This window comes from Hipposideros armiger, unplaced genomic scaffold (assembly GCF_001890085.2).
Source record: "Hipposideros armiger isolate ML-2016 unplaced genomic scaffold, ASM189008v1 scaffold_187, whole genome shotgun sequence".
Taxonomy (NCBI): Eukaryota; Metazoa; Chordata; class Mammalia; order Chiroptera; family Hipposideridae; genus Hipposideros; species Hipposideros armiger.
In genome coordinates this window covers 1,658,349-1,680,535 of record NW_017731537.1, presented here as the reverse complement: position 1 = coordinate 1,680,535, position 22,187 = coordinate 1,658,349, and the positions used below count along the sequence as shown (strand labels likewise).

The window sequence follows — 22,187 nt, the reverse complement described above, 5'->3', positions numbered from 1 at the left end:
ACTTTTCTTTTGGCTGGTGCCTGAAGTCTTCCCTGCACTCCACCAAGAAGTCAAGAACTCACTGCTCCAGGACCCTTCTCTGGGCCTCCCAGGGTGGAGGCATCCCCTAGCCTCCTGCAACACTTTCTTAGTTTGTACCAGTGTAACTAGTACAACATTACCTTCCTTAACAGGGAAAACCATGTATTCCAGCAGGGAAAATAACAGCCTAAGCTTAGACCGTGGACAGCTATTAATTACAAAGAAAAATGAGAAAATATCGTACCTTAAATGTAATGTTGTAATGAAAGTATACAAATGTATTAATTAAAATCTTAATGATTCAATTCTATATGAGTATACAAATCAAATGTCTTCATTCTCAGAATCATCTCAGACAACAAATAGCGCAATTGAGTAAAAATTGTAATATTCTCATTTTTCCTAAACAATCTGTTCACAGCAAGGCCATTTAAAACAAATATATTCAAAGCCACCTATGTATAAACAAAAAGGACAAATATTTCTAAAATAAACATACAATGAGGTACTTCAATCATTTTTAAACCAAATGTAGTTTTGAATAGTAGACAGTACAAACATAATATCACCCCTATTTGAACCAAGATCTCAAACTTTTGGATTTTTTATTTCTTTAAGTTATAGACTGTTTATTGCCAAATTCACAATCCTTTGATGTTTTCTTAAACAGATGAAATTTGCTTCCTCCCCCTAGGGAAATGCCAGACTACAGTGACATCTAAGAAACACGATTGAATTAATTTAATTACTTCATGTCGACTTAATAAGTCACTGCTCTTTAATGCAAAAACTGCCACTTGTAATTAATGACTGTTCATATTGCTCCAATTGATCAAATGTCTAATACACATAAAACATTGAAAGAAGTTCTATATATCTTACAGCAATTCAGTGGAGAAGTCTTGTCCCAGGGGTATGTAAATTTGAAGTACAAGAAACCTCTGGATCAGTCCAACTAGAATGAGAGGGGGAAAATATACATTCAAATATCCAAACCATTTATATGTGCATATAAACAAACACAATCACACACCATCAACAAGCTCAAGCTCTTAGTATTTCAATAACATATAGAACTACAGTAGCACTACCCATGAGTTACAACCTTATTATGAAAGCAAAAATTGATGAAAAGCAAATCAAACTCTAACAACAAATGTTGCCTTTTAAAGTCCCATCTGTGGTCTTGTGAAATTTTTATGAAAATTTAAAAAGTAATTTTTTATTTACTATTTTCATCAGGTTGTGAGAGAAAGTACACATAAAACTGCATTCAATAGAGATATAAAATTGAACTACAGATTCCCATCAAGGCCACCATAAAAGCATGTGGCAATTCTTGTTATTCACTAACAGTTTTAACTACACTAAACGACTTGACTAAGATCAAGAAAAACAATTCTAATTATAACAACTATAACCGAAGGTTTGATGAGCCGTATCTAGTTTATATAGTTTTAAATACGGTGTCTACACGGAGATGGATGAAGGAACATATTTTCATTTATAATACCTTTCATTAATTTAACACACTTTTAACTAAGTTAATGCTCACATATTAAGAACTGATAACTTTTATTCTCCGTCACCAGCTTCATCTGGATTAAAAATATTTGCAGGAAAGCCAATCCCTATGGCACTTTTGATAGGTGAAGTCTACAACTGCTTCAAAAATCAATTGATTTTATATTATTCTTCAGACTCATTCACTTAATTCCTTTCCTCTTAGGTTTTGGCCTTTCGCTTGATCTCTCAATTGTGATGTTCTTAGTGGGTGCTTTAGTGCTACTTCCTCCGAAAACATGCCTTTTAGGAACTTTTTTCCTGATATGGGACTTTGGGTAGGAAATGGAGATTTCTTGATTTATCTGTGAACCCCTCCTACAAATCTAATAGTACAGGCCAACATGTGGATAAATGAAGGCAACTGGTTTAAAATGCATTTATTTTCTATTCATTCGGACTTAGTAGGCATAACAAATATAGGTACTGTAAAGTAACAATACATGTTTGAATAGTCTATATGAGGACCTTCTGATTCATAATTTCTTTGGTAAACTATTTTACAACATTCCTGAACAACTTAAACAGTTTCTTATATTTTATCTGAAATTTAGTTTCTAAAAAATAAACATATTTAAAACAAAACAAAATAAAACATATTGGATCCAATATGCTTAATATTTTTAAATCAAACATAAAAAGATAACTTGTTTAAAACACTAAGATTATTATAAACTGTTCCAGAGAGTCATCAGTAGAGTAAGCAATACAATGAAAATAGAGAATAACAGGTTCTGACCTTAGAAAATTCTCTAGGAATCAGATTCTACCATATTTATGGGAAAAGCTGGTGAGGTAACCAGGGTCCTAGACTATAAAACTAAAGTAAGATACCAAAATGAGGCCAACCTAAATAAACCACCATTAATCTCTCTCTTGCATCTTCGATTGATGGGCCCTATAGTATTTTTCCATTGCACAATGGCCTCTGTAAATAGAGCTGAGAGAGTATCAGAATAAATGAAATCAGTCTTTACAAAAGGCCCCAATTTATGTCACAAATCTCACTGAATCAGCAATGTTCTCCTAAAACACAAAGGGCTCCACATATGGGCCATTTTTATATGAACATTTTTAGACATGAAAGACACCTGCCCTCAAAAAAAGAAACCTTTATAATTCAACTTTCTCAATATAGAAGCCCTAGCTTCCAAAAGGCTTCACTTCTAAGATTAAAAGAAGTATGAGATTACCATATGGTGATGATCTGATAAAGAAAAAAGTGCTGTAATAACATTTGGCATACTAATCCTGTGTGTCAGAAGAGCTAAATAAACTCTAGAGTAATATTTTTCCAGTGGCATAGTAAATTTAAACTGACTCTTCATGTCTATATATATTTAAAATCACTGTAATGCTGAATGTGGAAATATTATTAGTAAAAAAAAAAAGAATAGACTTACCATATGACCCAGCAATCCCTCTCCTGGGTATCTACCCAAAAAATTTGAAAACATTTATCTGTAAAGATATATGTGCTCCGATGTTCACTACAACTTTATTTATGGTGGCCAAGACATGGAAACAACTGAAGTGTCCTTTGATAGATAACTGGATAAAGAAGGCGTGGTATATATATACAATGGAATACTATTCTGCTATAAAAAAAGATGAAATAGTGCCATTTGCGACAACATGGATGGATCTTGAGATTATTATGTTAAGCGAAATAAGTCAGACAGAAAAAGTCGAGAACCATATGATTTCACTGATATGTGGTATATAAAAATGAAACCAACAAAGAAACAAGACAAACAAACGAAGAAACAAAAACTCATAGACACAGACAATAGTTTAGTGGTTACCAGAGGGTAAGGGGGAAGAGGGGTGGTAGATGAGGGTAAAAGGGGTCAAATATATGGTGATGGAAGAAGAACTGACTCTGGGTGGTGAACACACAAGGTGGTATATATTGGGTTGTCGGAAAATTCATGACGCATTTTTGCAACGAAAAACATAGAAAAAATACATTCATGACTTTTCCGACAGCCCAATAGATGATGTATTACAGAATTGTATACCTAAAACCTATGTAACTTTACTAACAATTGTCACCCCAATAAACTTTAATTTTAAAAATACCTATCAAGTACATAAAATTCATATAAATTTAGTCTTTTACTGAAATATGCAGCTGCAGTTTTATAATCTGTTTTGTCTGAGACAAACTACTGCTATTTTTAAGGGGTCAGGTCCTTTTTTCTTTTGAATAATTTAAAACATATTTGAGTGGTAAAACACTATTAAATGTTTAAACAGTAATTCTACAGTTATTTCATTATAGCAAATGATAGTTGTAGACCTCATATACATTTTATAAGTGTCACATTGTCCAAAGAGTTGGGACAAGACCACAGTACAGTCATCCTTTATAAGTAACCTGATAAATCAGGATGGAAGCTATTTCCTGGTTCCTGTTGCAGCCTCCACACAAATAGCACACTAAAGTGCACCTTTCCCACTTAAACACAGAAGACAGGAAACGATTATGCCTTCGTTAAGGGTTATTCCACATCCCTTGGGCAGATTAGAAAACCTGTCTGGGCCCTTTTAGTTTTCCTGTGTAAAACTAGGTTAATAATTTAGATTTACAACTCATAGGATAATTTACATGGATTAAATTAGATCTATCATTCAATAAAGATTCATCGAACATCTACTAGATGCAAGACTCAGTATTGAAGTTTGTAGTGAATGAGACAGACATGGTCTCTGTCCTCTTGTAATTTATATTCTAGTTTCATGAAGGAGGTCAGAGTGCTACCAAAGCATATAATCCCGGGTTGTTGGAGGGAACAGGATGATGAGTTAGGTTTTCTTAAAGAAACAGTGTTGGAATTCAGCTGGAAAGAATAATGCAGGGGTTGACTCAGCAAGGAAGATAGGGGTGAGAGAGGAACAAATTTTATAGGGAGAGGGAATGTTCCATCATGTGATGAAAAAGGCCATAGTAGGTCAGGTGAATTTAAAGGCCTAAAGGGCAGGTAGGAGAGACAGAGGGGAAAAGCAGCAGAAAGTCAGTCTGGCAAATAGCTAGGAACTCAACCATTCGGGGCCTTGAAGGCCATGTGAAGGATATGAGTAAGCCTAAAATCAATGGAAGCCACTCATATATATATATATATATATTCATTAATTTATTCAATATTGATTTACTGGATGTCCACTATGTGTCAGGCACTGTTACAGGTGAACAAAATAGATTAAATGTCTGTGCTGGTGGGAATTACTTTCTGTGGGTGGTGAGGAAAACAAAACAAAACAAGACACCATAATAAATAAATAGCATGGTAAATAGTGGTAAGTACTGTTGGGGAAAGTAGAGCATGGTAAAAGGGATCAAAACTGTGGAAAGGACCTAAAGCACAGGTCAGGGTGGGCCCTCATAGAGGAGATGGCATTTTAGTAATGGCCTGAAGAAAGGGAGAGTGTGAGTCACGCAGCTATTTTGGAAAAGAAAGCTCTAGGCAGAGAGTACAGCTTGTGCACGGATGCTAAGGTCATAGGGTATCAGGCTCTCTTTGAAAAGAGAAAGAGACCTGTATGATTGCAGCAGAGTGAACAAGGAAAGAGTAACAGGGGACAAAGTCTTAGAGTTAAGAGGGCACCAGATATTGCAGGGTCCTAGAGATGTTTGGTTTTTACTCTGAAAGAGATGGAAATTTTCAGCAGAGCAGTGCCTCTCATTTAAAAGTATCACTCTAGCCTCTAAATTGACAATGGGAAGCAAGTCAGAAACGGGAGGCCAATTGGAAGACGACTGCAATATTCCAAGCATGAGATGACGGTGGCTTGGACCAGGGTGGTAGCATGGGAGGTGGCAAGTAGTAGTAGTCAGACTCTGAATCTAATTTAAACATAGAAGCAACAAGATCTTCCTGATGGACTGAATAAAGAGAAGAAAAATCAGGCTGATTTAAGAATTTTTGGTGTGAAAAGTAGAGAACACAAGCTGCTAACAACTGAGATGGGGCTGTCTGCAGGAAAAGGAGGAGGAGTTTCTAGGGTAAAGCTGTCCAAGTAGAAATGTCAAGTAAGCAACTGAAAATACAAATCTGGAAATTGCGAGAGAAGTCTAAGCTGGAAATGTAAGCTGGAGTAAGACAGAGACGGTATGCAAAACCATGAGACCAGAGATGATAACCAAGGGAGTAAATGTAGATAGAAGGTCGAGAACTAGGTTGGGTTGGGGAAGAACCATGAAAAGATACTAAGAAGAAAGACCAGTGAAGTAGGAGTGTGAGTACCCTGGAAAATGAATGAAGAAAATATAACAAGGAGGGGGGAGTCAACCTTGTCAAACGCTGCTGGGATGTTAAGTAAGATGAGGGCTGAGGACCAGCCATCGGATTCAGGAATGCAGAGATCACTAGTGACTTTGACAGGGGCACTAACTGTAGAGTGGTAAGGGCAAAGCCATTGAAGGGTTTTAAAAAGAGGACGTCATAATGAGATTTATTTTAAAAAGAATACTGAAGTGGGGGCAGGAGGAGTCCTGGTGGGGAACCTCATAGAGATGACCTCATCCGCTAGAGCAGTTGCAACTTAGATCAATATAAAGATTCCGGGATGCTGATCTGGAGAGACATACCAGTAGATTCAGATGCCACAGACAGACAGAAAAAAGAAGTATCAAAGATGACCCTTGAACACAAATAATAGATGTTTATGTGCGACAGAGCTGCTTCTCATATGGACAACTCTATGCAGGGTGAAGAGCAGCATGGATTGATTTATTTATCTGACTAATGATTTACTCAAGTCTCATTATCAAGGTCAACTGGTCAAAATGACAAATTTTAACCTACATTGTTATATTTCTTAATGTGGCAAATTTAAACACCAACTACATACAATACACTAAGTTAGGGGTGCAAAATAGATGATGCAAGATTCCTGCACTGGAGAAGTACACAATCTGATAATCAACATCACTTTCCTTTATTTGATAAGAAGCTGAGTAAAAAAAACAAAAAAACAAAACTTTGACATATTCAGAGATGCTCAAATGTAATTCAGAAATATTACCATTTAAAATGAAAAGATAAACACATTTCATTATTAAGCTTTCTTCATAAGTACCTAATACGGTAGGAAACACATATGAGGTACCTAAAGTCAAGTTTGCATAAAGTGGATGTTTACTCTTAAAAATAGAAATACATAATGATAACTGAACTGAATTTAGAAATGTTAATTGAAAGCCAATTCTCTATTCAAGGCATGCCATTTAATTTGAATTTAACCATAACAACTTCACAAAGAAGGTTGTTTCATACGAGAAAAAAATAACTATAAAGTTTTGTTATCAAAAATTACATTATTATAGGACAGGCCATAGAAACTGTTTAACTTGTGACAGTGCTGCACATGCTACAGCAGAGCCAGATTAATTTTTAATTACAAGGCATTGTACAAGAAACACATTAAAAGATTCTTCTGTTTCTTCCAATTAAAACTATCATCTTTGCATTTATTATAAAAAGCAATTATAACACATTACATTTTTTATTTATAGAAAATGTTAGGTAGAAGTAGGAGAGTTTGTCTTTAGTCATTGAGACTTTAATAAAGGGGAAATATTTTTCAGAGTCAACTGAGAAAGGTTACTATAAGTAATTTGATTTTGTCAATAACATGATCTGTACAGAGATGCTGAGGGCATTACATGGAAGTACAGGCCAACAATAAGAAAAAAACAAAAGAACACAGGTTTAGAATAAAGTCGTGTTCCTGCAAATCAAATGTATCTATTTCACAAAGTCAATATAATATCATTAAGAAAGATGGATCATGTCTCCTATAAGAAGAATAACCTACAGCTTCAGACACATTTCCCTGGCTCACCTTAGTTCATCTCATTTATATGTATACATTTTTGAGAAAATGAAAAAAACTCTGCTATTAAAAAAACGGGAACTATGCGGATTCATGATTTTTAAATTGTAGTAAATTAATAAAATATTTTAACAATGATTATTCCTTCTCTTTGAGGTTCTGTTTATTTTATTTTAGAAAGAAACACTGGCAAACCACTTTAAAATGAATCATCTTCCATCTATAATTTCTATGGCTTGGTTTACATCTCAGAAATCTAAAATATGATGTAGTAGTTTGAAATGGTAGACAAAGCACAAAGTCTATGGAAGTTTAGAAAACTTTATTTAAAATGAGAAAAATCAGGTACCAAGAACAGGTATTTGCATAGTACTGGTACACAGTAGGTATTCAATAAATGCTCTTAATGAATGAAGAAATAAGTACGTGATGAATGTAAAAAATACCGGCTACTTATATTTGCTACATCACCTAAAAACTACAGTTAAACTATAGGACAAAGTTGATGAAAATCTGATTAATTATTCTGAAGAATTATATGTCTTAAATCACTTTAAGTTTATTTAAAGCCTAATTTGGTGTGAGAGCCTTGAATTTTAACCCCAGTTCTGCCAATAAATGGGCTTCTGATCTAAATTTAGGTGATCTCTCAGGGTTCCTTCTGCTTTAAAATGTTGATCCTAATTTTCAAAGTAAATAAGAATTGACATCTACTCTTTGGGCTTTTGTTGAAACACATATTACTATCTATATTTATTATTTAGTTAGATATTTCTAACTAAAGGTATGTAAGCTGATGTGTCACTAAATAATGCCTCCTATTTTATATAATTTTTTTTCACAAATTAATTTCCTATAATTTAGGAACTCCTGAGTTTATTTCAAAGCGTAGCCTTAACTACCTGATTTCTTGACGAAGAACCAACCTCAGTGTGCTCACCTATAAAAGAGCTATTGTGAGGATTAAAAGAGTTAATAAATGTGAAATGCTTAGAAAGTCATAAGCACATAGTAAGCAGTCAACAAATACCATTATTATTATAATTAATGGCTACTAAATATTTTTTTAAATCTTAAAAATATTGTTATATTTCTAGTAAACAGTGAGACAGAATTTTTTTTGTTTTTGCAGCCTGGCATAAGGCTAACTTTCTAAATAATAAAAAAAAAAATCCTACCACTTCCTGTCAACAGCTGCCAATAAATGTCAAATCAATGCCTATGTATGAGAATTCAAAGCATAATTTTTTTTAATGGAATGCTTCACGAATTTGCCTGTCATCCTTGTGCAGAGGCCATGCTAATGGTTGTGTGATTCCAAATTTAGTGTACGTGCTACAAAAGTGAGCACTTAAAAGCATAATTTTAAGCATCAAATGTTAAGTTCAATATTAAAAATCTTACTTACGGATTTGCTTATTCTCCTTTGGTAACTGAATTTTGTTTGTTTGGCTGCTGCCTTCCAGGACAAACACAAAACTTTTAACTTCTTTATCAAACTCCTATAGAACAAAAATGAAAACAGTGGTAATTAAAGCATATTTTATTTGGCTTCTATTAGAAAATTGGACCTTCAAACGCATAGGAAAAAAGTCCCAGATTCAAATGACTTAAAAGTAGGCTTCAGGCCTTGATGGTACTCTTACCTTGAGACTTGCTGGGAACTGGAATATAGAGCCACACTAGGCCACTTGGCAAACCCTCTGTTACATCAAGACACTCTTCCTCCAAATGGTAAGTTCTCCAAGTTTAGGGATTCCCAAGTTCCCAATTTAGAGTTTCCACAGTGTATTTACCCTTCCTCTCCTTTAATCTATATATTTCTGTCTAGCAACACAAGCTGAACATCACTCCCTCTTACAATACAGTAAGTCTTGAACCTATGCTGTATCCAGACTGGAAGTTCCTTGGCTTCTGGCCATGGCTCATGCAGGATTACTCATTGTCTTTTTTTCACTAGTGCTCTAACTTGAAGTTCTATATCATTTACTTAAACTCAGTACAAATTACAGTGTTACAATTAAGGTGACCTAATAAACTAAGGTCAGAGTAACAGAAACAAAACAAAACAAACATGGATATGAAAACCCTCTTACAGGTCAGTCCAATTTCCATGAGTCAAAGTGGGAATGTAAATGCTTATTTCTTTATCTTGGAGCAAATTCCCAATCTTTGAGCATAAAAACCACTTTTCCATATTAAACATTTCACACACCCTTCCACTCCTCATTTTTGTAATTGTTAAGGAATGCATTGTAACTAATGGCTACTGAGAATTAAGTAATATTTGAATTTGTATGATATCCATCACAATAGCATCTCTTATGTATTTGCAATGGACATACATATACCAAGTGTATTATTTATTCCATCTATACAGAAGTTAAAACCTTCCAACAGCTTACCAAAATCTTCAACATGGTCCATAAGCCCCTGTGTAACCAGGTCCCTACACGGTTTTCAAAATTTCATCTCCTGCTTTGGACTCACTCTTCTCTCTGAATCCTAGCCTTAATAGCCTTTTTGCAGTTTTCTTAAAAATTCCAAGCTCTCTCCTGACACAGAACTTTGCACATGCTTTTCCCTTTGCCTGAAACCTCTTCTCTCCAACAGCCCCACCCAGTGCCTCATTAGCTCTTGGAAATCAAATGTCATTTCCTATGGGAAGCCTGTCCTATCTCCCTGCTATCTACCCACTCAGCACCATTTATCTCTTATTCATAGCAAGAGCTGTACAATTTTGAGTAAGTCGCTTACCCTCTTCATGCCTCTGTTTTATCATCTATAAGAGAGGCATAAAAAAACCTATATCACAAGGCTATTATATAGATTATATAACATATGTAATGTACTTAACGCTGTGCTTTGCAAACGGAAAGCACTAAATTAGTAGGTTAAAAAAATTATCTATAGAACAAGATCCATCGAAAGGCATTTTTCTAAAATGCCTTTCATAAAAATGCCTTTTCTAAAGGCATTGATTGTATGGGAGGGAAGAGAAACAGAAAAAGATAGAGATGGATATAGGTTTTCAGAGCTGGTGGCCGCAGGTTGAGGTAGTTTCTACCTGATGGCATTGGTTTGGCATGAGGTCTTCTAGTGAGTGAGTGAAGAGAGCCTGTCTGGGTGTGGGTTGGGGCTGCGGGTAAGGAGTTGGTAGTTGAAGATCTGAAGATAATGAAGAAATAATTATTTTAGAGATTAAGAACATAACAGGAGGAGGGGGAAGGTTCAAGATGGCGGATTAAGTAAATATTATGCCTACTGTATCCCAGGATCACATAAAACTTACAAATAAATTATATAGGGTTGTCAGAGAAGTCACGACGTATTTTTTCTATGTTTTTCATTGCAAAAATGCATCATGACTTTTCCAATAGGTCAACCTCACAAATCATCTGAAGACCAGCTGAACAGAACCCCTATAACAAGGATATAAAGAAGAGGCCACATCAAGACTGGTGGAAATGAGATGAGATGCGAAATGCGCTGACCCTAAACCCACAGATAGTGGTTGAACACCAGGAGGGATGGGAGGGGTCCCAGCCCTACACCGAGCTCCCCAGCCCAGGGGTCCTGTGCCAGGAAGAAGAATTCCCACACATCTAGCAGTGAAAATCAGCAATGACTCTGTCTGCCCATCCTGGTCGGATGAAAGGCAGCTGGAAACCTTGACATTGTCTTGTGGAGTCCACACACAGACTCAATCGCTTATAGACACTCACCTGGTCTCTGGTGGAGGGGCAGCAGCTTGGGAGGCCCAGGGACGTGTGGGGAAAGACTGAGTTGTGTGCCTTCAGGTGCGAGAGCTGGAGGGACAGGAGTCATTGTTGTCCGTATGTGTAGCCTACACTAGAGCACCATCTTCTCAGGGTTGCACCCTGCCCCAAAGGGTCAAATCTGGGACCACATTGGTCAGGTGGAATCTAGCGCCTGTGCACCACCTTGGTGATGCCCTGGGTCCCCCCTCCCTTCTTCCATGGCTGGAGCTACATCGTCCTGAGCACTCTTGACTGTCGGGGTGCTGGCCCCGCCCTCACAGGCTGCAGAAGACTTTTTGCAGTGTTGGATGACCCATGGCTGCCCAGGAAATGTCTGCTGGGGGGCGGTGACTCAAGACATGCACCGCAGCATCTCTTGGGCAACTCTTGGTAAGCTGCGGGCCTGGGTAGGTGGTGGCTGACTGTAGTGTTCTCAGGGCATTTTTGTGGGGTGGTTGCCAGCCCAGCACCAGTGTGGAAGCTCACACTGTATTGACTTTGTAGAAACTACCGATCACAACCCTTAATTCCCAAGAGCCCCACCACAACTACCTAGAGCTTTAATGTCAAGGGAACTTTAAGCTCCTGGGTGGCCAGCTCTGCCCCACAAGTTGGGGAAGTCTTCTGCAGTGGCAGATGGCCCAGGACACTCTGGAGAGCTTTTGGTGGTGACCCATAACCTGTACCTCAGCCATTCTTGGGCAGCTCTTGGAAATTTCCAAGTCTGAGGCTGGCTGAAATGTTCTTGGGGCAGTATGTGAAGTAGTCACAGCCCAGGCACTGGTGTAAGAAATGAATCTGCATTAATTTTGTTAAAACTAACAGCCATGTCTCAGGACTCCCTGGGACCCAGCCCCATGCAGCTAGGGCTGCATCACTGGGGGCACGCTGAACACCACCAGGTCAACCAGCCTGGCCCATGCACCTAAGGAGGATCTTTCAAAGGCTGGGTTTTATGAGCAGTCAGTGGGTGGCAACAGCCAGTTAAGGGTTACGATCTAGGGCACAATGGGCCTTTTGCTAAGCTGCCACAGGCCCACTCCAGGCCCACATTGGTACCTCCAGGTCCAGCATGGGCAGCAACCAACCACATATTGCTATGTGGCTTCTACCAGAGAGCTGTGGGCCGGTAACCAGCAAGGCTAAAATTGGCCTGCATGGGAGCACTTCCCAAAAAACACCAACAACAACAACTTAAGGGGCCAGCTTAAGACCACACCAGAGCACTACCTGGTTAGCCCCACAAGAAGCACACCCAAAGAGGGGGTCTCAACAGGGACATGAGCCTGCAGGGGCGAGTCCTCCTCTCAGAGAGTCAGACCACACCCAACTACTCCTACACTGTGGGCGTAGCCAATCCTCACTGTCAATCAGCCCGGGAGTCAATCCCACCTACTGATGTGCCCAAAGTGAACAAGGCTCAATTGCAACATAACACACACACACACACACACTCCTGGAACACATGCACAGGAGATCAGGGAGACTATGCCACTGGACCACACAGGACACATATTACATAAGGCCACCCAGCAAAGACTGAGAGACATAGGAGATCTACATAACACACAAAAGCAAACACAGAGAGGCAGCCAGAATGAGGACACAAAGAAACACATCCTAACAAAAGAACAGGAGAAACCTCCAGAAATACAACTAGATGAAATGGAGGCAAAAAACCTACCAGAGACAAAGCTTAAAACTCTGCTATAACAATGCTTAAGGAACTTAGTGAGAATTTCAACAAAGATATAGGAAGCATAAAGAAAGACATAGAAACAAGAACCAGTCAGATATAAGGAACACAACAATTGAAATGAAAAATACACTAGAAGGAATCAACAGCAGATTAGATGAAGCAGAGGAGAGAATTAGCGATTTAGAAGACAAGGTAGCAGAAAACACCAAATTGGAACAACAAAAAGAAAAAAGAATAAAACACAATGAAGATAGTTTAAGAGACCTGTGGGACAACATCAAGTGTAACAATATTTGCATGATAGGAATACCAGAAGAAGAGAGGAAGCAAAGGATCGAAAACCTATGTGAAGAAATAATGACTGAAAACTTCCCTAGCCTGGTGAAGGAGAATGACATACAAGCCCAGGAATCGCAGAGTCCCAAACAAGATGAACCCAAACAGGCCCAAACCAAGACACATCATTATTAAAATGGCAAAGGTTAAAAACAAGGAAAGAATCCTAAAAGCAGCAAAAGACAATGAATTACTCACAAGGGAGCTCCCATTAGACTATCAGCTGATTTCTCAACAGAAACTTTGCAGGCCAGAAGGGAGTGACAGGATATATTCAAAGTGATGAAAAAGAAGCGCTTACAACCAAGAATACTCTACCAAGCAAGGCTATCATTTAAAACTGAAGGAGAGATAAAGAGCTTCGCAGATAAGAAAAAGGTAAAGGAATTCATTACCACCAAACCACTATTACAAGAAATGTTAAAAGGACTTTTTAAGCAGAAGAAAGGAGAAATCAAGCAAACTAATAAAAATAAAAAATATGAGTAATAAAATGTCAATAACTGTGTACCTATCCATAATCATTTTAAATGTAAATAGATTAAATGCTCCAATCAAAAGCATAGGGTAGATGGGTGGATAAGAAAACAAGACCCATGCATATGCTGTTTACAAGAAACCCACCTCAGATCAAAAGACACAGAGACTGAAAGTAAAAGGATGAAAAAGATATTTCATGCTAATGGAAATAAGAAAAAAGCCTGAATAGCAATATATATATTGGACAAAAGGGACTTTAAAATGAGGACTATAATAAGAGACAAAGAAGAACATTTCATAAAAATAAAGGGATCAATCCAACAAGAGGTCATAACCCTAGTAAGCATCTATGTACCCAACATAGGAGCACCTAAATATGTAAAACAAATATTGACAAACATTAAGGCAGAAATCAACAGTAGCACAATCATAGTAAGAGACTTTAACAACCCACTGACACCACTGGACAGATCTTCCGGACAGAAAATCAACACAGAAACAGTGGTCTTAAATCACACACTAGACCAGATCGATTTAATTGATATTTTTATAGCATTCCTCCCCAAAGTAGCAGGATATACATTATTTTCCAGTGCACATGGACCATTTTCCAAGACAGACCACATGTTAGGCCATAAAACAAGTCTTAATGATTTAGGAAGACTGAAATCATATAAAGCGTCTTCTCTGACTACAACGGTATGAAACTAGAAATTAATTATAAGAAAAAAACTGAAAACACACAAACACATGGAGGCTAAATAACATGCTACTATATAATGAATGGGTCACAATGAGATCAAGGAAGAAATCAAAAGATTCCTTGAGACAAATGAAAATGAAAACACAACGACCCAAAATCCATGGGACACAGCAAAAGCAGTGCTAAGAGGGAAATTCATAGCAATGTAGGCTTACCTAAACAAATAAAAAATACCTCAAATAAATAGTCTATCTTTACACCTAAGGCATCTAGAAAAACAACAACAGAAAACAGAGCCACAAAGAAGGAAATAAACATCAGAGTAGAAACAAATAAAATAGAGATCTAAAAAACAATACAAAAGATCAATGAATCCAAGAGTTTTTCGAAAAGATAAACAAATAGCAAAACCTTTAACCAGAGTCATCAAGAAAAGGAGAGGACCCAAATAAATAAAATCAGAAATGAAAGAGAAGTAACAACTGACACCAGAGAAATACAAAAAACTTAAGAAAATACTATGAGCAACTATACATCAGCAAATTGGACAATTCAGAAAAATACTGAAAAGTTCCTAGAAGCAAACAATATTCCAAGGCTGAATCAAAAAGAAACAGAAAATCTGAACAGGCCGATTACTACCAATGAAATTGTTTCAGTAATCAACAAGTTCCCACCAAACAAAAATCCTGGACCAGATGGCTTCACAGGTGAATTTTATGAAACATTCAAAAAAGAATTAACACCAATTCCCGTCAAACTATTACAAAAAATCTAAGTGGAGGGAAGGCTCCCAAGCATTTTATAAAGCTACCATTACCCTGATTCCAAAACCAGACAATGACATTACCAAAAACAAAACAAAACACACTGTAGGCTGATATCCCTAATGAACATAAATGAAAAATCCTCAACAAAATTTTAGGAAACCGAATTCAGCAATATATTAAAAAGATCATACACCATGATCAAGTGGGATCCATTCCTGGTCTGCAAGGTTGGTTCAATATCTGCAAATCAATTAATGTGATACACCAGATAAACAAAATGAAAAATAAAAATCATGTGGTTGCATCAATAGCTGCAGAAAAAGCATTTGACAATATCCAGCATTTCTTTATGATAAAAACTCTCAACAAAGTGGGAATAGAGGGAACATAATTCACCACAATAAAGGTCAGAGATGAGAAACCCACAGCTAACATTGTACTCCATGGGGAAAAGCTAAAAGCATTCCCCTTAAGATCAGGAATAAGACAAGAATGCCCATTTTCACCACTTTTATTCAACATAATATTGGAAGTTCTAGCAATAGCAATATAGAAAAAAAAGATGTAAAAGGCATCCAAATAGGAAAGGAATAAGTAAAATTGTCATTATTTGCATTTGACATGATACTATATAGACAGAGCCCCAAAGATTACACCAAAAAAACTATTAGAACTGATAAATGAATATAGTAAAGTAGCAGGATACAAAATTAATATTCAGAAATTGGTTGCATATTTATACACCAATAACAAACTATCAGAAAAACATATTAAGAAAACAATCTGATTTACAATTGCATCTAAAAATAAAATTAAATACTTAGGAGTAAATTTAACCAAGGAAGTAAAATACTTATACACAGAAAATTATAAGACATTGAAGAGAGAAATTTAAAAAGATACAAATAAATGGAAACATATACCATGCTCATGGATATGAAGAATTATTATAGTTAAAATGCCATACTACCCAAAGCAATATATAGTTTCAACACTATCCCTATAAAAATTCCAATGGCATTTTTCACAGAACTACAACAAATAATCCAGAAATTTATATGGAACTGTAAAAGACCCCGAATTGCAATGGCAATCCTGAGAAAGAAGAACTAAGCTGGAGATATCATGCTACTTAATATTAAATTATACTACAAGTCTAAAGCAATAAAAACAACATGGTATTGGCATAAAAACAGACCACACAGATCAATGGAATAGAATAAAGCCCAGAAATAAATCCATCCCTATATGGTCATTTAATCTATGACAAAGGAAGCAAGAATTTATTTTGGGGTAAAGATAGTCTACTTAATAAGTGACGCTGGGACAACTGGACAGATACATGCAAAAAAATGAAACTGGCCCACCTTCTTACACCATATATAAGAATAAACTCAAAATGGATTAAAGACTTTTAAATGTAAGACCAAAACCATAAAACTCCTAAAAGGAAGTATAGGAAGTAAAACTCAGACATTACCCTTAGGAATATTTTGACTAATATATCTCCCTGGGCAAGGGAAACAAAAGAAAGTATAAACAAATGGAACTATCACAAGCTAAAAAGTTTTTTCACAGCTAAGGAAACCATTAACAAAACAAAAAGACATCCTACCGAATGGGAGAAGATATTTGCCAATGATACATTTGATGAGGAGTTCATATCCAAAATTTATAAATAGCTCATACAACAAACAATCCTATTAAAAGATGGGCAGAGAACCTAAATAGAAATTTCCCCAAAGAGGGCATACACATGGCCAGTAGACATATGAAAAGATGTTCATCGTCACTAATCATCAGAGAAATGCAAATAAAAACCACAGTGAGATAACACCTCACTCCTGTCAGAATGGTTATCTTCAGTAAATCAACAAACAACGAGTGCTGGTGAGGATACAGAGATTAGGGAACCCTTGTACACTGCTGGTGGAATTGCAAATAGGTGCAGCCACTGTGGAAAACAATATGGAGGTTCCTCAAAAAATTGAAAATAGAACCTTATGACCCAGCAATTCCACTCCTGGGTATTAATCCAAAGAAATCCAAAACACTGATTGGAAAAAATATATGCATCCCTATGTTTACTGCAGCACAATTCACAACAGTCACAATATGGAAACCCAAATGCCCAGTAATAGATGATTAGATAAAGAAATTATGGTACATTTATACAACGGAGTACTACTCTGCCATAAAGAAAGAATTAAATCTTACCATTTGCAACAACACGGGTGGACCTAGAAGATTTATGCTAAGTGAAATAAGTCAGACTGAGAAAGACAAATACCATATCATCTTACTTATATGTAGAATCTAAAGAACAGAATAAACGAACAAACAAAACAGACTCATAAAGAGAACAAATTGATGGTTGCTAGATGGGAGGGGGGGGTTGAGGGATGGATGGGAAAAGTGAAGGGATTAGGAAGAACAAATTGGTAGTCACAAAATACAAGTAGTAATGGAGATGTGAAATAACAGTATAGGGAATACAGTCAATAATGTTGTAAAGACTATGTAGGATGTCAAATAGGTATTGGACTTATTGGAGGGATCACTTCATAGATTATATAAATGCCTTACCATTGTGCTGTACACCTGAAACTAATATAAAATAATACTGAATGTAAGTATAACTAAATATGTATATATGGTCATGAGATGCGAAGTGCAGCATAGGGAATATAGTCAATGGTATTATAATAACTATGTATGATATCAATGGGTAGTAGACTTGATGGGGTTATCCCTCTGTGAGGTATGTAAATATCTATCGTTATGTTGTTTTGTATACCTGAAACTAAAAAAAAGAAAAGGTAGCCCTGAAACAAAAACAAACAAACAAAAAAACCACAACAGAACTTTCTGGGCTTATTCAGGTTGAATGTACAGTATTATCAATCTGAGAAGCTGTAGGTATTTTCTACAAAGATACTGAGAAGCCCAGATGCAAGCACATAAAAGATAGGTAAGTGGGGATTCAGAAAGAACTGGCATTTGCTAGGTAGTCATGATGAAAGGACAAGGAGCAAGTGCATTCAAGGTCTTGACCAGGAAGTGATTGAAGTTATGCACTATGGATTCTGTGCTGGATAAAAAAGGTAGTGAAAACAGAGACAATACACACATAAATAAACACAGTGGAAAATAGAATGGCCAATGAACTAAGGGTCTCAATAAGGTTGAAAAACAAACGTAGTGTGAGTAACTGGGTAAGCAGTTAAGGACTGAAGATTGGGATCATAGAGGAATGTCTCAATTAGTAATTTTAGAGGTCCTGCAGTTCTGGTGATAAAGTACAGGGTTGTGACAGTGGGAATGGGTGCTAAAGTATAGTTGAAGAAGTCATGACAGATGAAGAAATCAAGAAACTGAGAAGCTAAGCGTTTGGAGAGATTTTCCTCATAGATACTTAAGTCGCCTAAAACAATAAAATAGTAGGACTTTGTGTACAGATAGGGGCTATGAGCCGTGTACCAAAGTCTTAAGCCATTGAGGAGTGGTGTCTGGGAGGACTGCAGTCGACAATTTCATGAAAGGATTTTGGAGTGAAGGAACAGAAATCTGACCAAGCCTGTTTTGTTATAACCGTCACTCTCATTTCTTTCCAGAATTTAGGGGGCTCTAATTTCTAAAACTTACTTTCCAAATCACAGATGGACTGCCAAGAATCTTCCATTTTGCTCCAGGATTTTTTCCCTGAGCACTAAAGATTTCAACGAATGCACCTCCCTAGAAAACAAAAATGAAATATTTAAATTAAAGTGAAAGACAATGCTAAGAAGAAAATACTACCCACCACATAATCTATAACCACTGTTACAGGCATCGGTCAGTTAAATAGATCTGGAAGGAAACATTATCCCTGTTATTATTCCTATGTCATACCTTGATTCTATCTAAGCCACAGCAGTTTTTATTTGGGTCACCCTGAATTACTGATTTAAAAAATGTTTTTAAAGCATGAAAAACATTAAATAAATTGTGCCATACAAACGCTGCATTCTCTAAGTGTGAAGTTCATTTATTTGACATATAGATCATGCTTACAAAACATTCTATTCAACCCAGACTAATAAATTCTGATAATTATCTTTGGCTGCAAGCTCTTTAGTCACACTGACCTGAACTCTAATGCCAGCTTTGCCATTTACTAACTATCTGACCTTGGAGTTACTTAACCTCTTGATTCTTCATCTGTAAAATGGGTTGTTGGATTACACAGAATAATAAACATAAACCATCAAGCATAATACCTCACATATAGCAAGAGCTTAATAATGCCAGCAATGGTTATTAGAAAAAAGGGCAAATAGTTTAGTACTGGTCAATAAAAAAGTTTGTGAGGGAGATAATGATTCTTATTTTGAGCACTCCTATAAGATCTTCTTATTATTTAATACAAATTAATTTACAAGAAAAAGAGAATCATATCTATAGATATGCTACATGTTCCCCATTACAAATGTGAGAAGACCATGGAAGGACATGCTTATATAAAAACACTAAACAGATTAGTGAATGTCCACAAGCTTTAATTATAAAGGAATTAAACAAGATGATTATCTCTGAGGAAGAGTTTATTGCAAGAAATTGAGAATCTGAAAAAAAGACTAAATGTGGTTTTCTTTAATGGCCTGTTTGAATTATAAGCAATGCATGAGCAAATCTGTCTGATTTCTGTAAAGAATTTCCAGATTTTCATTTTTCTCAATAATATAAAAATATTTTTGCTTCAGAGTTTTAACATGTAATGACTTGAAGTTAAGACATTTAATTTCTTCTTCCTTATGCAAACTGTGCAAACTGTGTGTGGGATAGAATTAGTATAGCTTCTGGGGTCAGGTCATATTTCACTATGAATTTAAATTTAAGGCATTTTTTTTTAAGAAATATCCTTATACCCAGTGAGATTGAAAACTGCCTCTCCATTTCTTTCTGCTTTCTCCTGTTTTCCAAGTTTCCCACAGTAGGTGTATGCTTTTTTATAACAATATATTTTAGAACAATTCCCTAAAATTGTTCTAATAATTGGAATAGAATAAAAGGAACTACAGAATACTGTCAGAACACTCATAAGAAGGCAGGTAGTGTTTGGTGAAAAGGTAGACGCAAAGAAGAGCTGGAGACCAGTGGAGGAACTGTTCTGGCACAGGGACAAAGTTGTTCATTCTAACAACAGGACTAGGGTGGAAACCAGACTGTAAACTCAGGTAGAGGTAGGGAGGGGAGGGCAGGAGACTAGGGCAAAGGAAAAGCAGGAAGGGAGATGCCCAGTGAGGTGAGGAAAGCACGTCATGCATAGAGACACTCTAGGATACTCAAGGTGACTGAGGAATACCCAGAATCAGTTTCCCCATTGTGATCTTTGGACCACCTGAACAGTAAGAACTATGGGAAGTTATAAAGGTAAATTAACTAGCCCCATCTACATAGATATTGATTCACTAGATCTGGGGTGAGGGTCAGGAAATCTGCATTTTTTACAAACACCCCAAGTGATCCTAATCCAGTGTTTGCGAATCACTGACCCCCCGTTTTGGGGGAAAGAAAATAGCATATAGTGCTTATTTTCTTTCTTTAACCCATTTATGAATTCACTTATTCATGCTCTTCTAAATAGCTTCTGACACACAGGTATGTATGCGTAGTGAGTACACAAGGAGCTTGTTAAAACTCAAGATTTATGGGACCTGCCCTCAAGATTCTGATTCAGAAGTCTGGTTGGGGTTTAAAATCTTCATTTTAATCAGAATCTCAAGCAATTCATACACCTTGAGAAGCACTGAGCTGGAGACTGAACAAAGTCAAATCATATGCCCAGACGTTAGTTGCTTCCTTCTTTTTTTTTCTTTTTAGGTGAAGACCACTCATCCATTAATCCCTTCTCACCCCGAAAAAAGACCGTATTATGGGGGAATGGGGGAAGCTTTGTCCTGACCCGAACATGAACTACATAATCTAAGAGGAGAAAGCTATAGACAGGTTGGAGAGCCGTTTCGGGTTACCTGGTACTCATTTTTGAACATTCCCGCAGGGGGCCTGGGGCTTAGGGACACGGAGTTCAGGGCTTCCAGCGCGTAGCGTGACCCTGACGGCTGGAGATCGGCGGGCGGGGAAGGGCTTGGTGCTTGGCTCCGACTGGGTCAGGCTCTTCTCAGCCCCCGTTCATCTCCACCTCGGGCTCCCGACCTGCCTGCACCATCGCGACCCCTGCAATCAGGGTGCCGGGGTGTGGGAGGGCGCAGCCGCTTGGACTGGCTCCAGACAAACCCTGGAGAGTGATTGCGTGCGTAACCTACGTGACCGTGCACCCAGCCACGGAGCTACCGACAACCGCCCGCTCGCCGGGAAAGGCAGGCGCTCTCCCGCCCCTCCCTGCACCGCCCCCAAATCCAATCAGAAAAGGGCGGAGCTGAGCGGCTCCAACATTCCGGCCGTGCCCATTGGCTCTGCGTGTTGCGCCGTACGGACTTCTCGCCAACGTGCACGTGTGGCTGCGCGTGACGTCATGTTACTCGAGCAACCGAGGGAATCTCTGAGAGACCGTGGGCAGCGCAATCTGAGGCGCGCGCTCTCCTAAACTCGTGACCTGTGTTCGCTGTAAAGCTTAAATTTAGCCTTGTTTCAAACCTACCACGGTGCTGGACTCTTCTAGAAAACATGTCACGTCGGCTTGGTCTCTCTGCGTTGTAAACACTGATAACTGGTAGGTTGCTGAAGGAAAGTCTTGGAATCATGTGGCCTTTGGTTCCCAAACTTAATTAGGTTCACTGAAACAGTAATAGGGTCTTCCAACCCCCTTCCTTGTTTTAGAAGGCCCAGGGAAGTGGGAGTGTTTATTCAGTATCACTGCACATGTTAAAATCCCAAGTGTTTTTGCTCAAAATCATTGCATACATTATTGAGCCAGGCTCCCTAAATTTAACTATATGCTTACTTCATTTAGTTTCAGTGCAGAACTACTCTTTTTTTTTTTTTTTAAGATTTTTGTTGGGGAATTGGGGGATGGG

At 37.4% G+C, this 22,187-nt stretch overlaps 1 protein-coding gene across 3 annotated transcripts in view; it reads right to left on the bottom strand.

Annotated features, from left to right (window-relative positions):
• The window catches only part of CFAP20DC (CFAP20 domain containing), a 246,910-nt gene extending 225,381 nt beyond the window's left edge, over positions 1 to 21,529 (bottom strand). For all 3 annotated transcript variants that reach the window (XM_019652812.1, XM_019652814.1, XM_019652813.1), the window contains exons 1-4: positions 21,183 to 21,529; positions 18,817 to 18,906; positions 8,831 to 8,924; positions 904 to 976 (exon numbers count right to left, since the gene is read on the bottom strand). In XM_019652812.1, coding sequence (XP_019508357.1) covers positions 904 to 976; positions 8,831 to 8,924; positions 18,817 to 18,906; positions 21,183 to 21,203 — 278 coding nt within the window. In that variant the 5' untranslated portion in view covers positions 21,204 to 21,529. The remainder of the gene's footprint in view (positions 1 to 903; positions 977 to 8,830; positions 8,925 to 18,816; positions 18,907 to 21,182) is intronic.
• Positions 21,530 to 22,187: the final 658 nt, after the last annotated feature.